Below are 26,767 nucleotides of genomic sequence, written 5' to 3' on the forward strand. Positions count from 1 at the left end.
AGGCTTAGTGATAAGGCATGCGTAATCACGTGAGTCACAAGCGAGGGGGCCACCTCATATGTCACCTGGGCAGAGAGGTGGGCCGTGCGCAGCAGGGAGCCGTGCCGTGGGCAGTAGTAGAGGGTCGTGCACAAAAAAGGCGTCCACCCCCATTAGGTCACCGAGACAAGGAGGTGGGCTGTGTGCAGCAGGTGTCGTGCGTGACGCTTCTTATCTGGGGGCTGGAGACTTCACAGGGTTTCTAATAGAAGGATACTGTAAGCCAGTGCAGTGGGAGCTGACAGACTTGTGCTCTTCTCTTAAGATATTTATGGGAGGATGATTTGAGCTGGCACAGAAGGGAGAAAGACTGACAGGGTGTACAGCCGCCATGACTGGTCACAGCAGAGGGTTCTTCTCCCTTGGTTACTTCCAGGATCTCAGGCCTGAGGCCGACTTTCCACAGGAACTGGATGCAAGGCGCTACAACTCCTTTATCAGGAGGAGCGGCTCCTGCTCCAAGCCTGCCATACAGCGTGTGCCCTTTCAGGCAGGGACGCCACCGCCGGGGTCTTTGGTTCTCGTCCTGGTCTGGCTGTTTTCCCTTGTACTGCTTCTGTTCTGTGACTGCTTTGGCATTCCTCCTATTACAGACTACTATATGGTTATATAGAAGGATTCTATAAATCAGCAGTAAATGTGTCGGTACACCTCCGACTACAATACCTGTATGATTATATAGAAAGATTATATAGAACTAAGTAGATCTAAGTATTAAGTATGATTATATTAACTAGATATATGTAAGCAGTAAGTTACACTTCAGGCACTAACTCTGTAAACTAATATGTGATTATATATGCAGGATTATATAAAGGAAACAGCTGAGTAATAACACCATAGACTAAGCTATTCTTCAGGCACTGGTTGTGCCTGGGGTCTGCACAGTTCTCCTTCCTCGGTGCCCCTGGGGGGGGGTTGTTACCCACAAGCAAGAGCTCCTGCAAGCCCAGGAATGCCACCAGGACTGCCCTGGGAGAGGGGGAAGCTGGGTCTCTTGGGGCTGTGGGGAGCAGATGCTTTCCAGGGCACAGCGTCAGCACAGAAAGTTTAGACGTCCACCTTACTCCTAGCAGGGGGGCCCTGGCTGTTTATTGGGGTAGGCATGTCCACCACCAGTCAGAGTCTCACTCTGTCACCCAGGCTGGAGTGCAATGGCACAATCTCAGCTCACTGCAGCCTCCGCCTCCCCTGTTCAAGAGATTCTCCTGCCTCAGCATCCAGAGTAGCTGGGACTACAGGCGCATGCCACCATACCCAGCTAATTTTGTATTTTTAGTAGAGATGGGGTTTCACCATATTGGTCAGGCTGGTCTCAAACTCCTGACCTCGGCCTCCCAAAGTGCCGGGATTACAGGTGTGAGCCTTGGAGCCCGGCCAGAATGTCTTCTTCCTGTCTTTTTATTACTCTGTCCGCCCTCCTGGGTCCAGACCTGTGAGTGAACAACCAGCTGTCCAGGAGAGAAGGGAGTGAATGCGGCAAGTCCACAGAACAGTGGGGTGCAGCTCCAGGGGTCTCATAGCAGCCACCCCATGTCAGGAAGTCCACAGCCTTGAGGCTCCAGCCTCAGATGCAGACACAGGCCCTGCCCTTTCCTCCTGGGCAGCGTCTGGGCCACAGAGTCCTGAACAACAGGAAGCCCCTGAGGAGGGCTCAGTCCTGAGGGAGGGCAGGGAGGTCTCAGCCAGCCCTACCCACAGCAGAGGGCCCTGCCCCACCCCACCCTGAAGACTCACCCCGTGGATTCCAGAGAGGCAAGTGGGCTTGTGTGTGGTTTACATGCTTACATCTTAAAATCACCATTGTCACTAGAACAATTCAAAATCGTGGTGATAAAGTAAGATTGACAACCAGCTTCGGTCTGGAGTTACAGAGCAGGAACTCACTCCCAGACAGGGAGCCCGCAGCCCCTCCCCAGCCCCACAGGCTCAGGACACATGCAGACAGTTCAACCACATCTTAAACACACAGGTGTTTTTTTATTTAATTGTTCATTTGATTTAATTTTTAAGTTCACTTTACTACGTGGATGAGATGGGTGCATATTACACTAGGCTTTCGCTATGAAAGCTGCCACTGTAAGGAGAATCCCAGCCCTCAGTTCCGCTTCCCTTTCTGAGTCCCACAAAAGCCACATGTGGGCAGCCGTGGGTTCCCATCCCGCTGGCTGCTCCCTCTGCGGCTGTCTCGGTGGGGAGAGGGAGATGGGGCAATGGGTCCCTGCTGACCCCTGAGCCCTGCAGGGGTCAGGATCCTCCCATGCTCCCTAGTGTGGGCCTGGAAGGCTGGCAGTGCCCCAGCCAAGGCCTCCCGCAGGATGGAAGCTGAAGGCCCTGGCTCTGGGTCCTAAGATAACTCAGCTGCCCCTTCACATTCTATGGCAAGTGGCCGGGCAGCAGCTTTGGGATGAGGCTTCCATGGAGAAGTGGGGGATGCTGCAGTGACAAAAGACAGCCCCCCGCACCCCGGTCCTCCAGCTGACCATCCTCCAAGGTCAGCACTGGGCATCCAAGGGAGAGAAGGAACCCAGCCCAGAAGGCATGGCCAGGAGAGGCCTAGAGCCAGGCCTCAACCCTCAACCTGCTCTGGGTGCCGAGTGGGGAGGGTGTAGGGGGGTGGCTGAGGAATCTCACCCACTGCCCTTCCAATGCCTGGATCTGTGGGCAGTGGTCCCACAAGATCCCCCTTGGGGCTCCCTGAGGAGGACTTGTGGCTGCCACTTCCACCTGACCCAAAGAAAGCCTAAAAGCCCCATGGCCAGGAGCGGTGTCTACCAGGGCAGAGGGCATGGGAGGGACTGCACTCCAAAGGGCTCTAAGGATGGGTCTTTCACAGGCATCTGCAAAGCCCTGGTGGGGAGGGGACGGGCTGTCCCACACAGGTTCCTGGAGCAGGGGCTCTCCGGAACTCTTGCACTTCTGAGTGGGTGACTGCCCATGCTGCCCACAACCCTCTAGAGTATGGCAGCCTGCTCATGGGTCCGTGGCAGAGAATGCCCATTCCCTAGCAGACTCAGGCCAGGCCCCCAGTGCAGGCTTCCAGGAAGGCCCAGGGTGTCCACCTCAGGCCAGGTGGTCTCAGAGGATGGCCGTACAACCATGTTAAGGAGAACTGCAGCCCCCACCCACCCACCTGCCAGTTCCACAGGCTCCACTGCCCACGCAGGCTCCCAGGCACCATCACCCCCTCCCCGCCTCTCCTCCTCCATAGAAAGACGGCAGGTGCTGTAGCCTCGCCTGTTGGCCCGGGGCGCCGGCTCAGAGGACCTGCCCTGACCTGCACATGCTGACCAGACAGCCCAGGGCAAAGACCCGCGATCCCACGCCACCGCCCTGGGTTGACCACGGTCACCACCACATCTGCCACGGAGCCCCCGGGGGACCCAGCTGCGATCAGCCTGGTGTCTGCACCGAGAGGCAGCGTCTCACGCCCGGCGGCTCCTGCAGGGGAAGCCGTGGTCAGCGACTCATCACGAGGACAAGGCGGGGTGGCTGAGTGCGGAAGAGAAGCGTGAAGCTGGGGCGGGGGTGGGGGTGGGGGACGCAGGAACAAAAGTTGCATCTAGACAGAGGTGAACGTAACAAAACCAAAACCCGACGTGTTCTGTCGCAGGCTCCGGGCGCCGCCCGTGCCGGATCCTTAGCCCGACATCTCCTCCCGCTGCTCCTTGTTCCTTCGCACCTCGGCGGCGTGCAGCTCCTGCGGGACAGGGGCGGGAGGGCCTGAGGGCGGGGTGGCTGGGGCGACTCCGGGCCTCACGCGAGCTGGGCTCCGGCAAGACCCACAGTCGAGGGGGCGGGAGCGCCTGGGAGGCCGAGAGCAGGGCCGGGGCCCAAGACGGGACTCTGGGGAACTGGCTGGGCCCCGAGCCGCCTCCGGAGCACTTCCAACTTCATCAACTTCACCCATCTAGTACCGCGGCTAGTGGCCGTGTCCCACCAGGACCAGACTCTGGGCCTGCTTCGAGTGCTGCTGGATTCGCCCAGGAAGCACGGGATGGGCCCCCGAACCCCAACCCAGCGCATCGCCTCGGGTTCCCCGGCCGTGCTCCGCGCCCCTCCGAGCTCCGCCCGGCCCGGTGCCCCGACCCTTGTTTAATACTAGCCCCGCCCCGCCCCGCCCGTCCACTCCGAGCCCCGCCCCTCCAAGCTCCGCCCCGCCCCGTCCACTCCGAGCCCCGGCCCTCCAAGCTCCGCCCCCGCCCCGGCCGCTCCGAACTCCGCCCCGCCCCCTGTCCGCTCCGAAGCCCGCCCCTCCGAGCTCCGCCCGGCCCAGTGCCCCGGCCCGCCCCCGTCCACTCCGAGCCCCGCCCCCCAAGCTCCGCCCCGCCACGTCCACTCCGAACCCCGCCCATCCGAGGTCTGCATCGCCCCTCCGAGCTCCGCCCCGCCTCGTCCGCTCCGAACCCCGCCCCTCCGAGCTCCGCCCCGCCCCTGTACACTCCGAGCCCCGGCCCTCCAAGCTCCTCCCCCGCCGCGTCCGCTCCGAACCCCGCCCCTCCGAGCTCCGCCCCGCTCCCTGTCCGCTCCGAACTCCGCACCTTCTCGCGCAGCCGCTCGCGCAGTGCAGCCAGGTGCGCCTCGCGGATCTCCTTGCTGAGTTCCATCTTGTAGTTGAGCTTCTCCTCCGCCTGGCGGCTGAAGTTGTTGTTCTCCTCCAGCGCCTTGTGCAGCACCTCGCGCTCGTGCTCGCGCCGCTCCGCCAGCTGCTTCAGCACCTGCGCCTCCTGCGTCTGTGCAGGGCAGGCAGGCGCGCATGAGAGCAGACCCCGGGCCCTGCCCGCCCCGACTCCCGCCTCCCTGCCCTCCGCCTCCCGCCTAGAGCCTGCCCGCCTCACCTGGCGCCTCCACCTACCCACCCCCGGGCGCTGTCCTGGGAACCCTCGCTCGCCATCCGGCCTGTGGGCTGCGCAGGGCCAGAGGGTCGAGCTCCCCGGCCGAGGGCCTGCCCCGCCCCGCTCGGCCCCCGCCCCGCCCCCTTCTGCCCCGCCCCCTCGGCCCCGCCCCCTCTACCCCTCTCCTGCGCCACCCACCTCTGCCCCTCCCTCCTCTGCCCCCGCGCGCGGTCCCGCGGTCCTGTCTGCGCCCAGGGCCCCAGCCCAGGCTGGAGTGCAGTGGCGCGATCTCAGCTCACTGCATCCTCTGCCTCCTGGGTTTAAGCAATTCCCCTGCCTCAGCTTCCTAGTAGATGGGATTACAGGCGTGCGCCACCACGCCCATCTAATTTTTGTATTTTTAGTAGAGACAGGGTTTCACCATGTTGGCCAGTCTGGTCTCAAACTCCAGACCTCATGATCCACCTGCCTCAACCTCCCAAAGTGCTGAGATTACAGGTGTGAGTCACGACGCCCAGCCTCTCCCCATCCCATTCTTATCTCTCAGGAAGAGGCTGAGGGAGCCAGCCCCTCCCACCCCAGGCCGAGCCTCTGGCCAAGCCCGGTCCGGAGCACCCTGCGTCTTGCAGGCCCTGTGCCCATGGGCCTCCTCTGTCGGAGCTCGGTGGGGGGGTGGGAGGACTCCTTGCCTTCCTCCGCTCCTCAGCTGCCTCCAGCCGCTTTTGCAGCTCCTCCAGGGAGGCGTCCTTCTTCTTGGGTGGGGAGGAGAGCATTGGGCTCTCCGGAGACAGGTCGGAAGGGGACTTGAGGATGACCTCGAAGCTCTGGCCAGAGGCCCGCTTGTCCAGCTGCTTCACCTCCATGTCTGCAGGGCAAGACCAGAGTGGAGCTTCAGAGGCGCAGCTAGAGCATGGCGCGGGCTGAGCGGGATGCTCCCGGCACACATCCAACCACAGGGCTGGGTGAAAGCGGGTGGCTACTCCCACCGGAATCCCAGGCCTCAGCCCCCAGGAGGGCCCCTTCCCCCCAGAACCTCCCTCTCCAGAAGCCAGCCAGGCCGGGAGTTCAGAGAGACCGACGGAGGTGGGGGAAAATCGAGGTGGGCAGGCACCGCAGGGCAGGGCGGGCGGCAGCCGGGCACTCACCCCCGTACTGGTAGACGGTGTTGGGGTGCGGCTGTGTGTAGAAGCAGGAGCAGATGAGAGACAGCACGGACAGCTCCTTCATCTTCTCCTTGTAGGCTGTGGGCACGAGACTGGGCTGAGCAAGCGCCGCTGAGGCTTGCCCACCTGGGCTCGCGTTTTTCCCTCCCCACGGCTGCCTCTGGCGTGTCTGTGAGACACAGGCCTGCCCAGCACGCTCTCGTGTGTCTGCACACCGCCGGCCCCTTCGTCCCTCCTCCCACTCTTTTGCCCGCGGGCGCTGGCTCTGTCTCCGTGGTGTACCCTGCCCTCTGTCTCTCTTGCCCTCCGCCTCTGCCCCCTTTTCCTCTCTCTTACTAAAGTCTGTCTCATCTTCCACACTGACTTGTTCCTCCATCTTTCTCCCTGCCTGCTGTGATCAAATGTTTGCGTTCCCAAAAATTCATATGTTGAAATCCTAACCCCAAGGTGCCTGTATGAGGAGGTGGGGCATTGGGAGGGGGTTAGGTCATGAGGGTAGAGCCCTCCTGAATGGCCCCAGAGGAGACCCCAGAGAGCTCCCTCGCTCTCCCATCACATGAGGACACAGCCAGAAGATGCCGCCTATGCACCAGGAGGCGAGACCTCTCCAGGCACCGTGATCCTGGACTTTCTGGCTTCCAGAGCTGCGGGAGATAAGTTCCTGTCACCTGTAAACCACTCAGTCTCAGGTACCCGCCCAAACTGACAACGTCGCCGCCTCTGTCTGGGTCTATTCACCTTCTGTCTGTCTGACTCTGTCACTGTCCATGTATTTCTCTGTGTCTCCGGGGGGAGCCCCTGACTCTGTCTTTGTCTCTGAGCACGTGCAATTCCTTGTCACTGTGTCTTTCCCTCTGAGCACGTCTTTCTTCGATTCCGTGCCGCTGTGTGTCTCTCTGACCCTTAGCTCCCTCTGCCCCGCTATTTCCCTCTCCCCTCCTCCTCCTTCCCGCGCCCTCACCAGCTCAGGCAGACAAGATTAGCTCCTGACGGGACCAGCACAGATGCAAACCATCTGTGGGCGGCACTTTCTTGGACTGTAAACCTGGAGGAAGCCCTCAGACCCTCCTTTCTCCTTCCTGATGATCGTGTGGTCACCCTGAGATGAAACCAGGCCCTCACCAGGCACATGCTCTCTGCCCATCTAGGGCTGGGCTTGGGCCACTGATGCCACCAAGAGCGAAGGGAAGGGAGCTGTCCGTTCAGCACCACGGCCAGCCCTCTTGCCCCTTCATGTCAATCAAGTGCCCGCCAGCCAGTGTGCCTGCTGCCCAACCAAACCCAGAAGCAAGCTGGGCTCTTGTGGCCCTGCGCCCTGTCAGGGCAAGGGGAAGGTGGCGCCTGCTCTCACAGTGAAAATAATTATCTCTTTCAGCCTATTCAGGGCGTGCCTCGCTCCTAAGCAGACACACTGGCCCACTTTCTCACTAATGCTCAGCAGGCCTCTCCGCTGGGCTGGTGGCTCATGCCTGTCAGCCCAGCACTTTGGGAGGCCAAGGTCAGGAGTTCGGGATGAACCTGGCCAACATGATGAAACCCCATCTCTACTAAAAATACAAAAATTACCCAGGCATGTGGTGTCCATCTACAATCCCAGCTACTCGAGAGGCTGAGGCAGGAGAATCGCTTTAACCCAGGAGGTAGAGGTTGCAGTGAGCCGAGATAGTGCCACTGCACTCCAGCCTGGGTGACAAAGTGAGACTCTGTCTCGGAAAAAAAAAAAAAAACATCTGGGCCGGGCACGGTGGCTCACACCTGTAATCCCAGCACTTTGGGAGGCCAAGGCAGGCGGATCATGAGATCAATAGATCGAGACCATCCTGGTCAACATGGTGAAACCCTGTCTCTACTAAAAATACAATAATTAGCTGGGTGTGGTGGCGCGCGCCTGTAGTCCCAGCTACTCAGGAGGCTGAGGCAGGAGAATTCCTTGAACCCGGAGGAGGAGGTTGCAGTGAGCTGAGATCTCGCCATTGCACTCCAGCCTGGACAACAAGAGTGAAACTTCATCTCAAAAAAGAAAAAATTCTTTGAGCCCAATACAGTCACCCCACTCACCAGGAACAACCCTGGAGCCCAGGGTATTGGGGTGACACACTTGGCAGTCCTCAAAGTGCAATCCCAGGTGGTCTGTGTTCTTCCCACCACTGCAGCAGATCCCAAAGACTAGGAGGCTCTGAGGCCCATGCCCCTGACTCCCTGGCCTCAGAAGCAGGTGTGGGTCCAGAGACACACTCCAGGAGAGGGAGTCCAGCTTCCCTGAAGGAAAAGGCAGCATAGCTGCCCACCCACATCCTGCAAGGGAGCAGACAGGAATGTGGACAAGAAGCTTTTTGATCAAGTCTCACCCATTACACTGTTTTAAATGGAGTTGCCATAAAACTGAGAAAACCATTGGTGTTAGAGAAACAGAACAAAGGGGCTGGGCGCAGTGGCTCACACCTGTAATCCCAGCACTTTGGGAGGCCAAGGCAGGTGGATCACCTGAGGTTGGGCATTCAAGACCAGCCTGACCAACATGGAGAAATCTTCTCTCTACTAAAAATACAAAATTAGCCAGGCGTGGTGGCGCATGCCTGTAATCCCAGCTACTCAGGAGGCTGAGGCAGGAGAATCGCTTTAACCTAGGAGGTGGAGGTTGTAGTAAGGTCAGATTGCACCACTGCACTCCAGCCTGGGCAACAAGAGAAAAACTCCGTCTCAAAAAAAAAAAAAAAAAAAAAAAAAACAGAAAAAGAAAGAAAATAAAAAAGAAACAGGACACAGGGCAGACGTAATCCAGCCTTTCACGGTGAGCTGGGTCTTCCTGTAACTGGTGCAGAGAATGGCCTGTCCTGACCTAAATTTCCTGGTAACCTATACTTTCCTGGACAGAGCAGCACAGAGCCCAAGAAGGTGCAAGGGAGGAGCAGAAAGGAATCCCAAGGCGGGCAGGCCCACTCGAGAGCCTTTGGGGGAAGGACAGAGCCTTTGAGCTGAGAAGCCAGACAAACCACCTGTCTTTCTCATCGTCTTCCGGGGGGAGGGAGAGGAGACCAGGTGGGGGAGCCTCACAAGGGACTTTGACCTGACTTGTCAGATTTTTTTTTTTTTTTTTGAAACAGAGTTTCGCTCTTGTTACCCACGCTGGAGTGCAATGGCGCAATCTCAGCTCACCGCAGCCTCCGCCTCCTGGGTCCAGGCAATTCTCCTGCCTCAGCCTCCTGAGTAGCTGGGATTATAGATGGACACCACATGCCTGGGTAATTTTTGTATTTTTAGTAGAGATGGGGTTTCATCATGTTGACCAGGATGGTCTTGATCTCTTGACCTCGTGATCCACCCGCCTTGGCCTCCCAAAGTGCTGGGATTACAGGCGTGAGCCACCGCGCCCGGACCGTCAGATTTTATTTTTTCACACGCAAAATCCGTTCATGTATTTTTTGTGTTATTAAAAGTTAATTTTACTAATTTTATTTTATTTTATTTTGAGATGGAGTCTCACTCTGTCGCCAGGCTGGAGTGCAGTGGCACAATCTCAGTTCACTGCAACCTCTGTCTCCCAGGTTCAAGCAATTCTCCTGCCTCAGCCTCCCGAGCAACTGGGATTACAGGTGCCACCACCACACCTGGCTAATTTATGTATTTTTGGTAGAGACAGGTTTTCACTATGTTGGCCAGGATAGTCTTGATCTCCTGACCTTGTGATCTGCCCCCCTTGGCCTCCCGAAGTGCTGGGATTACAAGTGTAAGCCACCATGCCCGGCCTATCTTATTTTTCATTATTACTATCATTATTATTATTGAGATGGAGTCTTCTCTCTGTCGCCCAGGCTGGAGTGCAGTGGCACGATCTCAACTCACTGCAAACTCTGCCTCCCAGGTTCAAGTGATTCTCCCACCTCAGCCTCCTGAGTACTGGGATTACAGGCACACACCATCATGCCTGGCTAATTTTTGTACTTTTATAGAGACAGGGTTTCATCATGTAGGCCAGGCTGGTCTTAAACTCCTGACCTCAGGTGATCCATCTGGCTCGGCCTCCCAAAGTGTTGGGATTACAGGCGTGAGCCACCACGCCCAGCCTATTTTATTTTTTAGAGACAGGATTGTGCTCTGTTGCCCATGCTGGAGTACAGTGGTGCAGCTGTAGTTCACTGCAGCCTCAAACTTCTGGGCTCAAGTGATCCTCCCACCTCAGTAGCTGGGATTACAGGCGCACACCACACCAGCTTCTTTTTTTGTAATACTTCGTAGTGATACGGTCTTGCTCTGTTGCCCAGGCTGCTGGTCTTGAACTCCTGGCCTCAAGGGATCCTCCCATCTCAGCCTCCCAAAGCACCAGAATTATAGGTGTAAGCCACACTGCCCACCCTATTAAAATTTAATTTTAAAAAGGAGGAAGAAGGGTCTATCCCAGGACATGTGATGTGGGGTTAGAGGGTGTGCCAGTCACCTGGTCCACAGCAGCACATCAGGAGACATGGGGGACATTTGGAGGAGCTGAGGAGGTGGCCAGCCCTGTGCTCAGGAGGGCAGGGGAGGGAGAGAGCAAGAGGGAGTTGGGGTTGGGGCAGAACACATCTAGGTCCTGAGAGAGGACAGGAAAGCAGGGACTTGGCCCCTGCAGACCTAACTCTGCTGGCGCCCAGATCCCCATCACAGACTGCAGGCCCCCATCATTCAGATTGTCCTTCCTCATCACACATCAAAAATTACAGGCGGTGGCTCAGGCCTGTAATCCCAGCACTTTGGGAGGCCGAGGCAGGTGGATCACCTGAGGTCCCGAGTTCAAGACCAGCCTGGCCAACATGGTGAAACCCCGTGTCTACTAAAAATAAAAAATTAGCCAGGTGTGGTGGTGGGTGCCTGTAGTCCCAGCTACTCCGGAGGCTGAGGCAGGAGAATCACTTGAACCCAGGAGGCAGAGGTTGCAGTGAGCTGAGATTGTGCCATTGCACTCCAGCCTGGGCAAAAGGGCAAGACTCCTTCTCAAAAAAACAAAACAAAACAAAAACCAGACCCCTGAATGTGTTTACCATACAGGCCAGAAACTGTGATTAACAGCTGCTCAAATCCCCTGTCCACCTTGAGCCCGAAATTTTCACAGATACAAAGAGCTGCAGGCTCATACAGAGGAAGGACAAACACCAGGGAGGCCCCTTCCAGTCTACTGCCACCTCAGCAAGTGGAAGGCTGGCAGCAATTCCGGGGCAGGTGTGATCACCTGCATCATCAGGAAAGAAGGGGCAGGGGTGGGCATGCAGGTCAGGTCAGACCTCTCACAGGTCTTGGCTCTGCCCAGGAGACATATGAGGTGTCTCCAGCTGAAAGGTGAGGAACTGGGTCCTGTGGCTGCAAACACAGGCGTGGCTCAGCATCTGATGGCCATGGAGACCCCCTGGCTTGGCTTCTCCCAGCTGATGGCCCATGAGGAGCTTCTACCCCAGGAGACTGACCCTCAAGGAGCAAGTGTGACTGGGCACCCACAGGATGGAGCCTGGGAGGGAGGCCTCCCCTGTGGTCTGGCTGCAGGAAGGAAGGGCAGTTTGGAGGTGGCAGAACAGCAGGTCAGGAATTGGCCAATGCTAGAGACAGCAAGCAGGGTGAAGCCTGCACATGGGGCAGGGCTGACCAGGGGCCAGGCAGGACATTGGACCAGTATTTTCAGAGCTGGGGAGGCTTCAAGAGCAAGTCTTCTGCCTCTCACTGCAGAGGGAGGATGCCAAGACCCAGACACCTCCAGACCACCTCTCCACAGACACAGCTGGAGCCAGAGAATTCCCCCCACCCAGGGCCTCAAGGCACTGCTCCCCTCCTTCTCTTTTTTAAGACGGGACCTTGCTCTGTAACCCAGGTTGGAGCGCAGTGGCGCGCTCTCAGCTCACTGCAACCTCTGCCTCCCCAGCTGAAGTGATTCTCCTGCCTCAGCCTCCCAAGTAGCTGGGATTACAGGTGCACACCACCATATCCAGTTTATTTTTTGTATTTTGTTTTTAAGATGGAGTTTCGATCTCATTGCCCAGGCTGGAGTGCAAGGGCACGATCTCAGCTCACAGCAACTTCCGCCTCCCAGGTTCAGGCGATTCCCCTGCCTCAGCCTCTGGAGTAGCTGGGATTACAGGCATGTGTTACCATGCCTGGCTAATTTTGTATTTTTAGTAGAAACGGGGTTTCTCCACATTGGTAAGGCTGGTCTCGAACTCCTGACCTCAGGTGATCCACTCGCCTCAGCCTCCCAAAGTGCTGGGATTACAGGCATTAGTCACTGAGCCTGGCCTTATTTTTTGTAATTTTAGTAGAGATGGCATTTCACCATGTTGGCCAGGCTGGTCTTGAACTCCTGACCTCAGGTGAGCCGCCTGCCTTGGCCTCCCAAAATGCTGGGATTACAGGTGTGAGGCACCACGCCCAGCCCCTCCCTCTCTTTTGACTTCTTTCTCACCACCCCCCTTCCCCCCGACAACATCCTTCCCCTCCACTGACTTCAGGGAGTTAAAAAACAATTCTCGCCATGAGCTGGGCTGGTTTCGTCTCCCTGCTTCTCTTTGTACTGAATGTTAGACACCCAGGAAATGCAGTTTGGCCTTTTGAATCATTCATGAGCAGGAGACAGAAAAGGCGCCAGGTAGGCCTCGAGCAGCAGGGTATCGTAGTGCTTGATCCAGGCACCACACATCACACCCACCCTCCCACCTGCCCGGGTAGATGTCCTTATCAGCTCATTTCGGCTTCTTCTTCCTTTTTTTTTTTTCTTTTCTAGAAGGAGTTTCCACTCTTGTTGCCCAGGCTGGAGTGCAGTGGCGCAATCTCAGCTCACTGCAACCTCCGACATGGTTCAAGTGATTCTTCTGCCTCAGTCTCCCAAGTAGCTGGGATCACAGCCATGTGCCACCACACCTGGCTAATTTTGTATTTTTAGTAGAGATGGGGTTTCACCACGTTGGCCAGGCTGGTCTCGAACTCTCGATGTCAGGTGATCCACCTGCCTTGGCCTCTCAAAGTGCTGAGATTACAGGTGTGAGCCACAACACCTGGCCTGTCAGCCTCACTTCTACAGAGGATGAAAGGAGGCTCAGAAAGGGCAAGTGTCCCACCCAGCATCACACAGCGTGCCAGATGAGAGCTGGGTCATGAGTCTGGGCCTAACTGTAGGTTCCTGTCGAGAGCTCCTGGAGGTGGGGAGTCTGTCCGGAACTGAGAGGGCAGGGGGTCCTGAGAGGTCACCATGTCCTGTGACCCCTGGAGGCTGCTGCTGGCTCCCCCGGGGGCAGATGGAGGTCACTGTCACCCAGGCTGCCTATCACCGTGCTAAGAGCCCAGCACGGCAGGAGTCTTTACCTGGGCAGGAGACTCAGAAATGTGGCTACCACAGTCAGACTGCCTGGCGTGCGGTGAGCATTCATCTCTTACCAGGCAAGTGGCCAAGCACCTTTCCTGAAATATTGAAGCCTCAGAACAAGCCCCAGGGGAGGTGCCATCACCTCTATCCAGATAAGGAGACTCAGGTCCTGAGAGGTTATGTAGCTTGGACAAGACCACACAGGTCAAGGTGAGACTCTGGGCTCAGAAGGAGAATGTGAGCAGAGCCCACAAAAATGTGATGAGCCAAGTGCCAGATGCTGAGATGGCCTCGTCTTCCCAGCTCAGCCCCAGGAACCCAGCCCAGGGGGAGGCCCCATCAGGAAAAGGCTGTCAGGAAAGGACAGGAGGCAGCCGGAGAGGACAGAGCTGTCTTGAGGGGCAGGAGGGGAGTCCCCTCTGCTGAGAGCCCCCCCAGTATCCCTGGGGGTGCCCGTGAGGAGGCAGAGGAAGGAAGCACAAATGGACACGACTCCTAGACAGGTGAGGAGATGTGGTCAGTGACACACACGGTCCCCTCCTGGCAGGTGCTGAAGTCACATGGCGCCCCAAGCCCGTGGGGCCTGAGGGGCGGGGTCAGGGCGGGCATGGGGCTCGGGAATGGGAGCGGCCACCGGTCCCAGGGCAGAAGAATAGGTAGGAGGGAGTGCGGTTCGTGGGCGGAGGCGGTGAAGGGAAGGAGGCGGGGGCCCTTCGTCCCGTATTCCCGGACGCCTAGCAAAGAAACGAAGCTGGTTCTAAGGCCTCTGGGCGCAGCAGAGCGTTTCGGGGAGGGGCGGGCCTCACGTCCTCGCACCCAGGGTCGCCGGCAGCTCCCCTAGGTCTAGAATCCTCCCCCTCCGCCCCGGGCCTGCGCCCGCCCCTCCGGCTGAGCTCTGCGCGGGACGGGCCAGGGGGCGGGGTGGGCGCCGCCTTCGAAGGCGGGGGGTCCCCTCTCCTCCCGGAGGGTTTGGGAACGGAGCAGCCCCTCCCCCATCCACGCCCCGCGGCGCAGAGGGCTGTGGCTTCTCCGGCCAGAGCAGGGGGCCCGGACACCGCGAAGGGAGGTCCCCGAGGCCAAAGCGGTGTGGGGAGGGCGCGGTCCCCGCACTCCAGGCTCTGCGTCTGGCCTCCCCCTCCCTCGGCGCCCGCTCCAGCCCTGCGCTCCCCTGGCGCAGGCAGCGCCCGTCCCGGCTGCGGCTTTGGCGGAGGGTCCCACCCTCTCTTCGCCTCCCCGCGAAGGCTCCGTGAGACCCAGATCTAGGGTCGCCGACGCCCCAGGGACTCCGCCCGCACACGGCGAGCGCGCCCACCCGGTCACGAGCCCACGACCGGGCCTCGGAGTCTCCCTGCGGCAGGCGCCCCCTGCGTGGCACGCGGCTCCCCGAGGGGCGAGGCGCCTCCAAGCCCGGCGTCCGGGTCCCGAGCGCGCCCCTCCAGCCCCCGCGCGCCGCAGCCCCTGCCCTTGGCCTTGGGGCGCGCAGCCCCTAGCTCGGGCGAGTCGGGCCCAGGCTCGTCATGCGCAGGGTTGGAGAAGGGAAACCGGCGTCCGCAGCCGGCCCCGGCCTCATTGACGAGGCCCCCGCTCGTCCCCCGCCGCCCCAGGAAGCCCACGGCCCCCGCGCCTACCAGATAAGGTGCTGGCCATGGTGCTGGCGGCGGCGGGGCCTGCGGAGGCTGGAGAGGCGCGGGTGGCGGCCGGAGCTGCTGATGGCGAGTGCTGCAGTGCCGGGGAGGGTAGGGGAGGAGAGAGCGACGGCGGGCGGGAGGCGGGCGCGGCGGCGGGGGAGAGAGAAGGAAAGAGAGAGGGCGGGAGGGAGAGAGAGACAGAGACAGAGAGAGAGAGAGAGAGTTGGGGGGAAGGAGAGAGAGAGAGGGAGGAGGAGGGAGGGGAGGGAGGAGGAAGGGAGGAGGGAGGGAGGGAGGAAGAGACAGAGGAGCCAGCGCCTGGCTGGGAAGGGGCTGCAGCCCTCAGAGGGAAAGGGCGGAGGAGGGAAGGAGGGGTCGGACTGCAACAAGACGTCCCCTACAACTGCTCACAGCAGAACAGCTGCTTCCTGAACTTGGCTTTGTGGGGCCTGAGAGTGGGGCGGAGATGAGCCCCCGTTCTGAAGGGCAGGTGGGGCAGGGGGCCAGGAAGGAGGGGAGGTCCCGCCCCTAGGGTGGGGCTGCAGAGCCCTGCAACCAGGCCCCTCAATTCTGGGCTGTTGCCAACAGGGTCTAGGTCTGTGGCTGCCATCAGAGAGGATGCCACAGCCACAGGGTGGATGCTGGCCTGGAGGCCTCCAAGGGGCATATCCAGTGGGCCCAGGGATGGGTAGGATCTGAGCAGAGAAGTGTGAAAGTGGAGGGGTGAGGCCAGAACAAAGCCTCTGCTGTGAAACAGAGGTGGGTTCCCACCCGCCAGGCTCTGAGGTTCACTCACTGTGGGGCCAAGGCCAGGGGCACTGTCTCAACACCTGGGCCTTTGTTTCTCAGGTGTAAGATGAGACAATGACACGGCCCCCCCAAGATGGAGAGGTGGGGTGCCAGGGTTGTGTGTGCTTAGTGAGTGGGGGGCAAGCTCTCCTGCCTCGCCCTCTCCACAGAACTCCCAAAGGGAAAGCCTGACAGACAAATGGAGTGTCATTCCATTGCAGGGATGGAGCTGCCCAGGCTGGGAGAAGTGCTTGGCCCTACAAGCAACTAAGTCATGGAGCCAGGAGTAAAACTCTGGCAAACCTCAGGAGACGTGCAGAGCGATGAAGCTGGCTCAGCAATGGGAAAGCCAGGGCAAGTGTCAGCCCCAGCATGTGTTGGGGCTCCCGAGGCCACCACACCCCAGCGTGGCCGGGAGAGTCCCCAGCCCTGCATGCAAGTGGGTGTCGTCCCTGGGACTGTGAGTCTTGTGGATTTGATGCCCGAGAATGTGACACCATGTGGTACAGAGGTGGCACTTAGGACAGGAGGGTCATCAGGCAGGCCCTGACCCCATCACAGGAGCACTTTAAAAGCAGTCTCCTCTGACTGGTTGAAGAAATTGGAGGGGTAAAAGCAAAGAAGGTTCTCTGTTGTTGAGATGAGGGGCCACATGGCAAGGATCTGAGAACCGCCCCCAGCCGACAGCCGGCAAGACAAGAAGACCTCAATGGCAAGGAAGTGAGTTCTGCCGGCAGGAAGAGAATGCGCCGGAGGCAGGTGTGACTCCAGGGCCTCCACACAAGAACTCAGCCCACTTGGCTTCAGCCTTGGGATACAAGGAACTGGGAGGTAATAACTGAGGGTTGTTTTAAGCTGTTGAGTTTGTGGTGATTTGCTATGAAGCTCTATCAAAGTAATATACACACAGAGTAAGCCCCTGGGCCATTCCTAGGAACCCAGCTCTGGGAAGGAGGAGGAAGCGGGCAGAGGCACACTGAGCTGCCCACCACAACGCAGCCGTGTCCTCCCTGTTGGCCACCACAGTGGCAGTTGGAGACAGTCAGCGTCCTTCTGATGGACTCCAGCCCCAGGTGCTGGAACACAGGTGCTAGGGACCAAGAGGAGTACCCGTCTGGGACCTCCAGAGTCTTCTCATGTGGGTGGGGCAGGGCTGGCCCAGTCAGGCTCAGAGCACTGTAATGCCTCACACTCACTGTGACTCTGGCAAGACCCTCTCTGAGCCCATGTCCTCATCTGGAGCACAGGGACCAGGTGTGTGGAAGCCCCTGGCATAGTGCCAGGAGCACAGTAGGTGTGCACAGCTAGTGCGCACTAGCAGGCACACACAACGGGGGCACTGATTGTCAGCTGTACTGACTCTCAGCACGCTAGTGGGCACACATACAGCTGTATTGACAGTGTGCTAACAGGCACACACACAGCTGTACTGACAGTGTGCTAGCGGGCACACACAGTAGCTGTACTGACTGTTTGCGCCAATATAACACCAGGTCTTGGAGCAGATTTTGACTTCTCACCAAGGTCAACTGCAGGAAGTGCATGAGCAGGCATTTCAAAGATGTTTTTCTTCTTTTTCTTTTTTCCAAATCTCTTTAATTGGGGAGATGGCCTCTAGGGTGCTCTCACTGCACCACTTCTTCACTGGCACTGCCCTCTGAGTCCCTGCGTCTCATCACGTCGAGCAGCTCAGCAGGCTGAGAACAACTGGGCACACAGGGGCTCACAGGTGTCCTCTGCCGGAAGGCCAGCCCCACTGTGGCAGGGGCCTGTGGCCGTGCTGCTTGGCTGGTGAAGCCACACTTGCCCAGCGTCTTGCCATCATCCGAGACTTGGTTGTCCTTATACAGTTGCTGCTCATCAGGCAGCCGCTTGAGGATGCCCGTGACAATGCGCTTCAGCTCCAACATGTGCCGGACTCCCTGGCGTCCATGAAGATGGTGGTCTTATGGTGCCAGATCATGAGGAGCACATCCTGGGGGCGATGGGCCGGCATGAGCGTGAAGCCTGGGACCCCAGCATGGCCCAGCCACGCCGCTACCACCCCTGGCCCCATCAAGCCGCCCCTCCCCACCTCAAAGATGTTTTTCATGTGCACATGTGCTAGTTAAAAAAAAATGGGGGGGCAGGTGGCTCACACCTTAATCCCAACACTTTGGGAGGCTGAGGTAGGTGGATCACGAGGTCAGGCGTTCGAGACCAGCCTGGCCAACATGGTGAAACCTCAACTCTACTAAAAATACAAAAAAATTAGCTGGATGTGGTGGTACACGCCTGTAGTCCCAGCTACTCGGGAGGCTGAGGCAGGAGAATCACTTGAATCCAGGAGGCGGAGATTGCAGTAAGCTGAGACCGCACCACTGCACTACAGCCTGGGCAACAGTTCGAGACTCTGTCTCAATAAAAAAAAAAGTTTTGGCCGGTTGGGGTGGCTCACACCTGTAAAGCCAGCACTTTGGGAGGCCGAAGTGGGCAGATCACCTGAGGTCAGGAGTTTAAGACCAGCCTGGCCAACATGGTGAAACCCCGTCTCTACTAAAAATACAAAAATTAGCCAGGTGTGATGGCAGGTGCCTGCAATCCCAGCTACTCAGGAGGCTGAAGCAGGAGAATCACTCGAACCCACGAGGCAGAGGTTGCAGTGAGCCAAGATCATGCCATTGCCCTCCAGCCTGGGCAACAAGAGCAAGAATTCGTCTAAAAACATGTTTTTAATAAAATGTGACTTTTATCAGACTTCTGCACTCTTGAAATTAACCCTGGCTCCTAGGAGGAGCCCTGTACCTCGGTAGAACACTCATTCAACAGACATCTGTCAAGCACCTGCTGTTTGCTGGAGCTGTGGCTGCGTCAGCAACTAGAGGAGGTGGGCAGGGGTACAGGAGTTCCTGACCGCCCAAGGCCAGAATGCGCGCTCCTCTAGCAGCTGGCAAGGAGCAGATGACTCAGACTTCAGCGCAGTCCGCGACACAGCCTTTTCTGGCCACTGCTCTCCAGATGGGGTGTGTGGCAGCAAAAAGTCAAACTCCGGCTCCTTGGCAGGCTCCGGGCAGTCTAAACAGCCTGTGCCTCACTTCCTCACACATGGAGTGTGGACGATAAGAGGACTTATCCCAGGGCCGTCCAGGGAGAAGTGTGTCAAGCATTTGTCTGATCTCACACTGCTATTAAGACACTACCTGGCTGGGCGCGGTGGCTCACGCCCGTAATCCCAGTACTTTGAGAGGCTGAGGCGGGTGGCTCACCCGAGGTCAGTTCCAGACCAGCCTGGGCAACATGGTCAAACCCTGTCTCTACTAAAAATACAAAAATTGGCTGGGTGTGGTGGTGGGTGCCTGTGGTCCCAGATACTCGGCAGGCTGGGAGAAGCGCTTGAACCTGGGAGGTGGACGCTGCAGTGAGCTGACATCATGGCTCGGGAGCCGTCTGGAAAATTACAATCATGGCAGAAGGCGAAATATGTTAGTCCCAGCTCCCAGGCCTGACACGGCGTCAGGAGAGAGACAGACAGAGAGGCAGGAAGAAGGGGAACCCGCCGCCTTCAAGCCGTGGGAGCTCGTGAGCCGTCACTATCATGAGAACAGCCTGGGGGAAACCGATCCCCGGATCCGGTCACCTCCCTCCAGGCCCTCCCTCCACACGTGGGCATCACAGTCGGGGGCACGTGGGTGGGCGCGCAGCCGGACCGTATCCGCAAGCGCGGGCGGCACTGAAACCCTTGCACACGTGTGTGTGGCTGCGCCTCCTCATCGTCCACCCCTGCCGCGTCCCGGACAGGCGGCCGGCGGTCCCTTCACCGGAACAGGCCCATGGCGGGGGCTTCTCGGCCGAGCACCGTCTCGAGCAGCAGCATGGCCACCCGTGGGAAACCGCGAGTGCTAAACGGCCACGACAGGCGCCGCCTGCTGGCCGCGCGCGCTCAGGCAGCGCCGCCTTCCTCCCGTGGCCACCTGAGACGAGCAGCCCCGACCCCACAGGACTGCGCGGGCCTCGCCCCTGGAGTCCGCCCTGCTGTCAGCCGATGCCGGGTGCCGGGGGCTCAGGGAGGCCCGCCCGGGCCAGTGCGGGGACAGTGACCCGCGCAGAAGCTGGACCGAGCGGCGGAGGAAGGAGAGAGGCGGTCAGGGCTCCCAGGAGCCGGGGCCTGGGCCGCGGGCAGCCGTGTTCCCATTTTCGGGAAAGCGGTCGGCAGTGAAACGGAAGATGCCTCCGGGGAGGAGGTCCGTGCAGCTCTCGGGGCAATGGTGGCGGCGTGGCCTAGGGAGGTGGTGGTAGAACGGAGACCCTGCTGGGGGGGTGACACCAAGGGAGGAGACGGGCAGGACCCCAGATGTCTGCCTGTGGGCGACGGAAGTGAGGTTCACCGGGCAGGGGAGCCGGGCAAGGAACGCGCAAAGGGCCGCGTAGACCTCAAGGAGCCGAAGAGAAGGCGGACCCCTCCGCGGGGAAACAGGTTCCGACCGGAGCACAAAGCAGCGGACCGGAAGTGGGGGCGGAAGTGCAGCGCGCTCAGCGGCGACTGCGCGCCTCAGCCCGCGAAGTCCGAACTGGCTGACAGCGGGGCACGCGGTGGCGGCGCTCGACTGGAGTCGGTTGAGTTCCTGAGGGCCCCCTGGTTCTAGAAGGCTCGCCGCGAAGGCAAGTCAGCAGTGAGTCGCAGTGACCCTGCAAGTGGTTCTTCTACCCGAGCGGCTCAGGGGCGCGTTACGGTTTTCGAAACTACAGGTCCCGGCAGGCCCCGCGCCGCCCTCGGGGCCGCGGGCTGGTGGATTGGCTGCGCTGCATTCTGGGACCTGTAGTTTTCTGTGTGCGCTGGCGCCGCGTCGTTGGCGGAGCCCATGGCCGGGACTGGAGGGAAGGGCCGTCCCGGTTCCCAGGCCGCACTGGACTGAGGCCTAGAGAAGTTGAGTGGCTTGCCCAGGGCTGCACCGATTGGCATCCCGAGACGCTCTTTCGCTGCTTCGGCTGCACCCGGTTGCCCCCCGGGCGGGCTGGGGAATGGCCTCCAAGCACCAGGAGGGCAGAGGGCTGCAGAGGCAGGGCCGGAGGCTCAGACCGTCCGCTCCGACGTCCTGCTGGCCGGCAGGGGCGCCGCTTGCCGCTCCAGCCCTCAGGCTCTTGTGGAAGTAACGGAGTTACTGCAGGCGGAGGTTGCGGCACCGTGGGCGTCTCTTCCAGAGAAGGGCGGAGCCGTGGGGCGGGAGGATAGGGCTGGGCGCAGCCCCTTGGCGTCTTCGTCCCCCGCCGTCTCCTCGCGGTGGGGTATGCCAGGGTTGTCCTCCACCTCTCCGCAGGAGGGACTTCTGGGAATGCCCATCTACAAACAGGTCTTACTGTTTTCCCAGGTCTTGCCATAGGGATTCTGGAAGAGAGCAGCGTTGTGTCCCAGGGCACATGCTCGCATCGACCGCTAGGAGTGGCTGAGACCCTGGGACGTTCGGAGTGGTTTTTCGCACAGGCCCGAATAAGCCTGCCCCTCAGCGACCCTCTGAGCCCTCCTGAGAACAGGTCGATATGCCCAAGATAGTCCTGAATGGTGTGACCGTAGACTTCCCTTTCGAGCCCTACAAATGCCAGCAGGAGTACATGGCCAAGGTCCTGGAGTGTCTGCAGAAGGTAGATCACAGGCCCTGAGTAAAGGACCGTGGGTGGAGCTTCTGTCAGGGCGGTTCCAGCCATGCCCCTCCGTGCGAGATGCAGCCTCTGTCATAAAAAGGGCTAGCGTCGCGGTCATGCCGTTACACTCCAGCCTGGGCGACAGAGCGAAACTGTGTCTCAAAAAAAAAGGGCCGGTGTTCCAGGTGGGGTGGAAGAGAAGACTGACAGGTGAAAATGATCGCCCTTGGTGCTGACAGACTTGGGAGTGCCTCGGGGCCTCTCTAGGAGCGGCTGGCATCCAAGGCTCAGGAGGAAGGATTTCCGTTGGGGACAGCCGTGGCCAGCCTCCCTTTGAAGGCCTTTGAGTCTGGGGGGTGCGGGGAGGTGGCAGCAGCACAGGTTGCCTTCTGGGTGCCCTCCTGTACCCGGCTCACACCCCTCCCCTCCTGGAGTTTGCTGCTCCGGTTCCCATCTGAGAGCTCGTATGTAGGACATCCGATAAGGCAGCGTTAACGTTTGGATCCAGAAACGCAGAACAAGTTCCTATTTTGAGACTTGACACCTAATTAATCATCTTACTCCTTAGGCTGAAAAATACTGTCGTATTTTGCATAGTGTTCTGCAAATTGCCGAGTTGCTTCACACCTTTTAGGGCAAGAGTGGAAAGTGTCCCGAGGACGCTTCCACGGTCCCATGGTGCTCTCGCCACCTCACAGTGCCCTCTGCATTTTCGAAATGCTGCCCACTGGCTGCCAAGGCTTGTCTCGGTGGCTTGTGCGGCCTCACTTCTTCCTCATAACCCTTGCTCTCAACTCCGTTCAGAAGGTGAATGGCATCCTGGAGAGCCCCACGGGCACAGGGAAGACGCTGTGCCTCCTGTGCACCACGCTGGCCTGGCGCGAACACCTCCGAGACACCATCTCTGCCCGCAAGGTTGCCGAGAGGCTGCAAGGGGAGCGCTTTCCAGATCGGGCCTTGTCATCCTGGGGCATTGCTGCTGCGGCTGCTGATGGAGACCCCATAGGTGACCCAGGCCCTTCCTGGCCTCCTGTGGGGACGGTGGGAAAGGGGTGGTGCTGAGGGTGGGTTGGTCCCCGGGGCCTTCTGCCGTCTCAAGCAGAGCTCAGGAATTTTGTAGGTACCACACCATTTCTTGCCGTCCTGGGTATAAACCTGGGGTTGGGCTTTTCTGCTGAATGAGGGCCCTGGAATACCCACGTCACCCGTTTTTGATAAACAAGTCTCTGGGGTATCAGATTGTTGGCTGTCTGCAGGGCTGAGCTAGCTGAATGCCACCTGCCTTTGGCACGTGAGAACATTGTGTGAGAGCCATGACCTCTGTGCTTGCTTGTATCTGCTCAGCTTGCTACACGGACATCCCAAAGATCATTTACGCCTCCAGGACCCACTCGCAACTCACCCAGGTCATCAACGAGCTTCGGAACACCTCCTACCGGTGGGTCAGGCGAGTTCACACCTGTCTCAGGGTCATCGAGAGAACCCAGCTTGGCATGTTGCAGGGTACACAGCCCATGCTGTGTAGTGGTGGAGAGTGGTGGTCTTTCTAGACTCTCTCCAGGAGTGTGCAGTGTGCTGGTGCCCAGGGGTAGGCTTGGGCCTGGGCTGCCCCCAGTACCCGTGACTTGTGAGGAATTAGCTTTGCGTTTGTGTGCTGACCTTGGGCTGGCATCTAGAGCTCCTTGCAGGCGGTGGGTGCTGTGGCAGTTGTGGGGCAGGGCCAGACCACAGTGCAGCTTTGCTCATGAAGTGGGAGGAGGCCCTGCCGTTTGTCAGAGCCCGGCAGAGTCTGGTGTTCTGTCCTGGTTTCTGTGGCAGGGCCCTGTGAAGCTGTCGAGTCTTGACCCTCTGTCCAGGCCCCCACTGTCTTCTGCTCCCTCCCATGCCTGGGCCACGTCGCAGCTATGTTTCCTGTGGCCGCTGAGGCGCTTCTGTGTCCTCATACAGCTCACACTACGGTACCACGCTGTGGCTGTTAGAGGCAGCTCCTCCTCGACCCACGTGCCCTCTCCCACCAGGCCTGAGGGTGTGCTGGGCTCCCACCAACGTGCCCTCTCACACCAGACCTGAGGGTGTGCTGGGCTCCCACCCACGTACCCTCTCACACCAGGCCTGAGGTGTGTGTGCTGGGCTCCCACCCACGTGCCCTCTCCTGTCAGGCCTGAGGTGTGTGTGCCGGGCTCCCACCCACGTGCCCTCTCACACCAGACCTGAGGGTGTGCTGGGCTCCCACCCACGTGCCCTCTCACACCAGGCCTGAGGTGTGTGTGCTGGGCTCCCACCCACGTGCCCTCTCCCGTCAGGCCTGAGGTGTGTGTGCTGGGCTCCCACCCACGTACCCTCTCACATCAGACCTGAGGGTGTGCTGGGCTCCCACCCACGTGCCCTCTCACACCAGGCCTGAGGTGTGTGTGCCGGGCTCCCACCCACGTGCCCTCTCCCGTCAGGCCTGAGGTGTGTGTGCTGGACTCCCACCCATGTACCCTCTCGCACCAGACCTGAGGGTGTGCTGGGCTCCCACCCACGTACCCTCTCCCGTCAGGCCTGAGGTGTGTGTGCTGGGCTCCCACCCATGTACCCTCTCACACCAGACCTGAGGGTGTGCTGGGCTCCCACCCACGTGCCCTCTCACACCAGACCTGAGGGTGTGCTGGGCTCCCACCCACGTGCCCTCTCACACCAGACCTGAGGGTGTGCTGGGCTCCCACCCACGTGCCCTCTCACACCAGACCTGAGGGTGTGCTGGGCTCCCACCCACGTGCCCTCTCACACCAGACCTGAGGGTGTGCTGGGCTCCCACTCACGTGCCCTCTCACACCAGACCTGAGGGTGTGCTGGGCTCCCACCCACGTGCCCTCTCACACCAGGCCTGAGGTGTGTGTGCCGGGATCCCACCCACGTGCCCTCTCCCGTCAGGCCTGAGGTGTGTGTGTGCCGGGCTCCCACCCACGTGCCCTCTCACACCAGACCTGAGGGTGTGCTGGGCTCCCACCCACGTGCCCTCTCCCGTCAGGCCTGAGGTGTGTGTGCCGGGCTCCCACCCACGTGCCCTCTCACACCAGACCTGAGGGTATGCTGGGCTCCCACCGACGTACCCTCTCACACCAGGCCTGAGGTGTGTGTGCTGGGCTCCCACCCACGTGCCCTCTCACACCAGGCCTGAGGTGTGTGTGCCGGGCTCCCACCCACGTGCCCTCTCCCACCAGGCCTGAGATGTGTGTGCTGGGCTCCCACCCACGTGCCCTCTCACACCAGGCCTGAGGTGTGTGTGCCGGGCTCCCACCCACGTGCTCTCTCCCATCAGGCCTAAGGTGTGTGTGCTGGGCTCCCGGGAGCAGCTGTGCATCCACCCTGAAGTGAAGAAGCAGGAGAGTAACCACATGCAGGTGGGCTCCTGGGCTCCCGCTGTGGCTCAGGATTCCGTGAGACGAGTGCTGCTGGGTGTCCAGAGCCCCAGGCTCTGCTCCCGCTGGGATAGGGTTTTAAATACATCCGGGGGACTGCAGGGGAGGACCTGGTGGGTGGAGGCTGGTTCGGTCCTTTCTTGGCCGTGCTCCAGCCGCTCACTTTGCGCTTCCTCCCCCAGATCCACCTGTGTCGAAAGAAGGTGGCAAGTCGCTCCTGTCATTTCTACAACAACGTAGAAGGTACAAGTGGCTCGTCGCGGCCGGGATCGGGTTGGAGTGTGTGAGTCTCTCAGGCGGAGCTCGGTGGGGCCGGGGCTGGTGGGACCAGGGTTGGTAGGACCAGGGTCGGTGGGACCAGGGTGGGGTTCAGGTGTGTGTCTCTCAGGGCAGAGCTCTGCGGTGTCACAGCCTGGTCGTGCTTGTCCGGTGGGCTGGCCAGTGCAGTCGCATAGCTGGGTCCTGTCTTCTGACTCGAGGCCTCTGTGTTAGGCTCCTGCGTGGAAGAGCTCACACAGTGGTCCAAGACAGCCAGCCGGCAAGACTGCCTCTGGCTGGTGCCTGGGGTCGTGGGTTTTGCGAAGGCTCCCTCCGTTTCCTGATGAGGGGCTTCCTGCACCTAAAGTGTTGGTGCAAACAGTAGGGTTTTGCTGAATACCTTCTTTCTTTTCGGGGAGCCTGGGATTTTGTTGCTCGCCCAGCAGTGGATGCTCCTGGGACGGGCCCTCATATCACTCTGGGAGGGGGTCCTGGAAGCTGTGTCTGACCTCCCCCGACCCTGCCCCGTGTGTCTTTTTCCTGTGCTGACCTTGCTGTGTGTTCCCTTGCTACAAAAAATTACAGCCCTGAGTGTGACTCCAGGCTGAGTCCTGTGGGTCCCACACGGGAGGCCCTGGGGCTTCTTCCAGAGACAGGATGAGTGAATGAAGGGAACCTACCCGGGGCGGCCACAGCCTGTCAGAGGCTTTTCCACCCACGTGGCTGCTCCTCGGGTGTGTCAGGGGCTTCTGGGGCTCATCACAGGGTCCCAGAGGCAGTGGCAGGGTGAGCCCCGTCTGGTGCCCTTGGTGTTTTCTGTGACCTGAGGTGGCATGTCTGCAGTCGCTGGGGCCTGGGCTTCTGTGGGATCAGGGTTCCCTGCTTCCTGCCTCGGGGTTGGGACTGGAGCCTCGGCTGATGCGGCCCTGGAACGTAGAAGGCGGCGGTGGTCCTGTAGGCCGCTGTCTGCAGGATGTTTGTTGAGTGCTCAGTGTGCCAGGACTGAGGACCCTGAAGCTGCCGTGGCATCTAGGACGGCACTCACCTGCCGGGGCGGAGCTGGGTGGTCCCTCGTGACCCACCACCAGGCGTTTCTGGGCCCTGCCCCTTGAAGAGACAGGTGGATGGAACCTGGCCCTGCAGGGAGCCCCCGCTTGCTGAGGTGTGTTCTGTGTGGCCTTCTTGTTTGCTGGTTTTTCGGTCTGGTGGCACCGAGGCCCCCAGTCACCTCGATGTGTGGTTGTCCAGGCCTTTCTGGTGGTCCTGAGAAGGGGCTCTGTATCTGGGCCCCAGGTTCCCTGACGGGAGCTGCATGCTCGTCTCAGCGATGCCTGTGGGAGGTGACTCTGGGACGGGCAGGCAGATGTGTTGTTGGAAATTGTCCACGGTCATCATTTCTGAGTTCCTCGCCCGGATTTCCAGGACAGGAATGCCTTCTGGGTGTCCCTAGGCCCATGCAGCGGGGGGTCCTTGGGATACTGTGGAACCCTGACCATGGGCCTGGTCGGCCGTGGTCCTGGACTAGGGCAGTGCCCTGTGGCTGCTGGACCTGCTCCCTGCTGAGGGTGGTTGACTGCCTCCTGGTTCTGCTTCCATGGGTGTCAGGCCTCCCTCTTTCTCCTCCTCCGGCCTGTGGGCTCAGTCTAAGAAGACACAGACCAGCCCCCAGCCTGTCCCCCTTGGCTTGGGCTCTCACTGCCTGACCTGGCGGGAG

General features: G+C 59.8%; 2 protein-coding genes across 3 annotated transcripts in view; one reads left to right on the forward strand and one right to left on the reverse strand.

Moving 5' to 3' along the window:
- Window positions 1-1,997: 1,997 nt before the first annotated feature.
- STMN3 (stathmin 3) lies at window positions 1,998-15,057 on the reverse strand. Of its 2 annotated transcripts, XM_012440482.2 has the most exons (6): window positions 14,987-15,020; window positions 8,096-8,332; window positions 6,020-6,115; window positions 5,564-5,739; window positions 4,581-4,772; window positions 1,998-3,739 (listed from the first exon to the last, which is right to left on the reverse strand). In XM_012440482.2, the coding sequence occupies exons 1-6, from the start codon at window positions 15,003-15,005 to the stop codon at window positions 3,680-3,682; spliced, it is 780 nt and encodes a 259-aa protein (XP_012295905.1). In that variant the 5' UTR covers window positions 15,006-15,020; the 3' UTR covers window positions 1,998-3,679. The 2 variants fall into 2 exon arrangements, with proteins under 2 accessions (XP_012295905.1, XP_012295906.1); XM_012440483.2 differs by lacking the exon at window positions 8,096-8,332 and having other exon boundaries at window positions 14,987-15,057.
- A 5,519-nt stretch (window positions 15,058-20,576) lies between these two features.
- The window catches only part of RTEL1 (regulator of telomere elongation helicase 1), a 36,656-nt gene continuing 30,465 nt past the window's right edge, over window positions 20,577-26,767 (forward strand). Inside the window, exons 1-6 of the mRNA XM_064382598.1 lie at window positions 20,577-20,678; window positions 21,121-21,391; window positions 22,196-22,397; window positions 22,736-22,829; window positions 24,696-24,777; window positions 24,978-25,038. Of these exons, the coding sequence (XP_064238668.1) occupies window positions 21,290-21,391; window positions 22,196-22,397; window positions 22,736-22,829; window positions 24,696-24,777; window positions 24,978-25,038 (541 nt within the window). The 5' untranslated portion in view covers window positions 20,577-20,678; window positions 21,121-21,289. The remainder of the gene's footprint in view (window positions 20,679-21,120; window positions 21,392-22,195; window positions 22,398-22,735; window positions 22,830-24,695; window positions 24,778-24,977; window positions 25,039-26,767) is intronic.

This window comes from Aotus nancymaae, unplaced genomic scaffold, assembly GCF_030222135.1.
Source record: "Aotus nancymaae isolate 86718 unplaced genomic scaffold, 86718_ANA_hifiasm-v0.15.2.pri h1tg000029l, whole genome shotgun sequence".
Lineage (NCBI taxonomy): Eukaryota > Metazoa > Chordata > Mammalia > Primates > Aotidae > Aotus > Aotus nancymaae.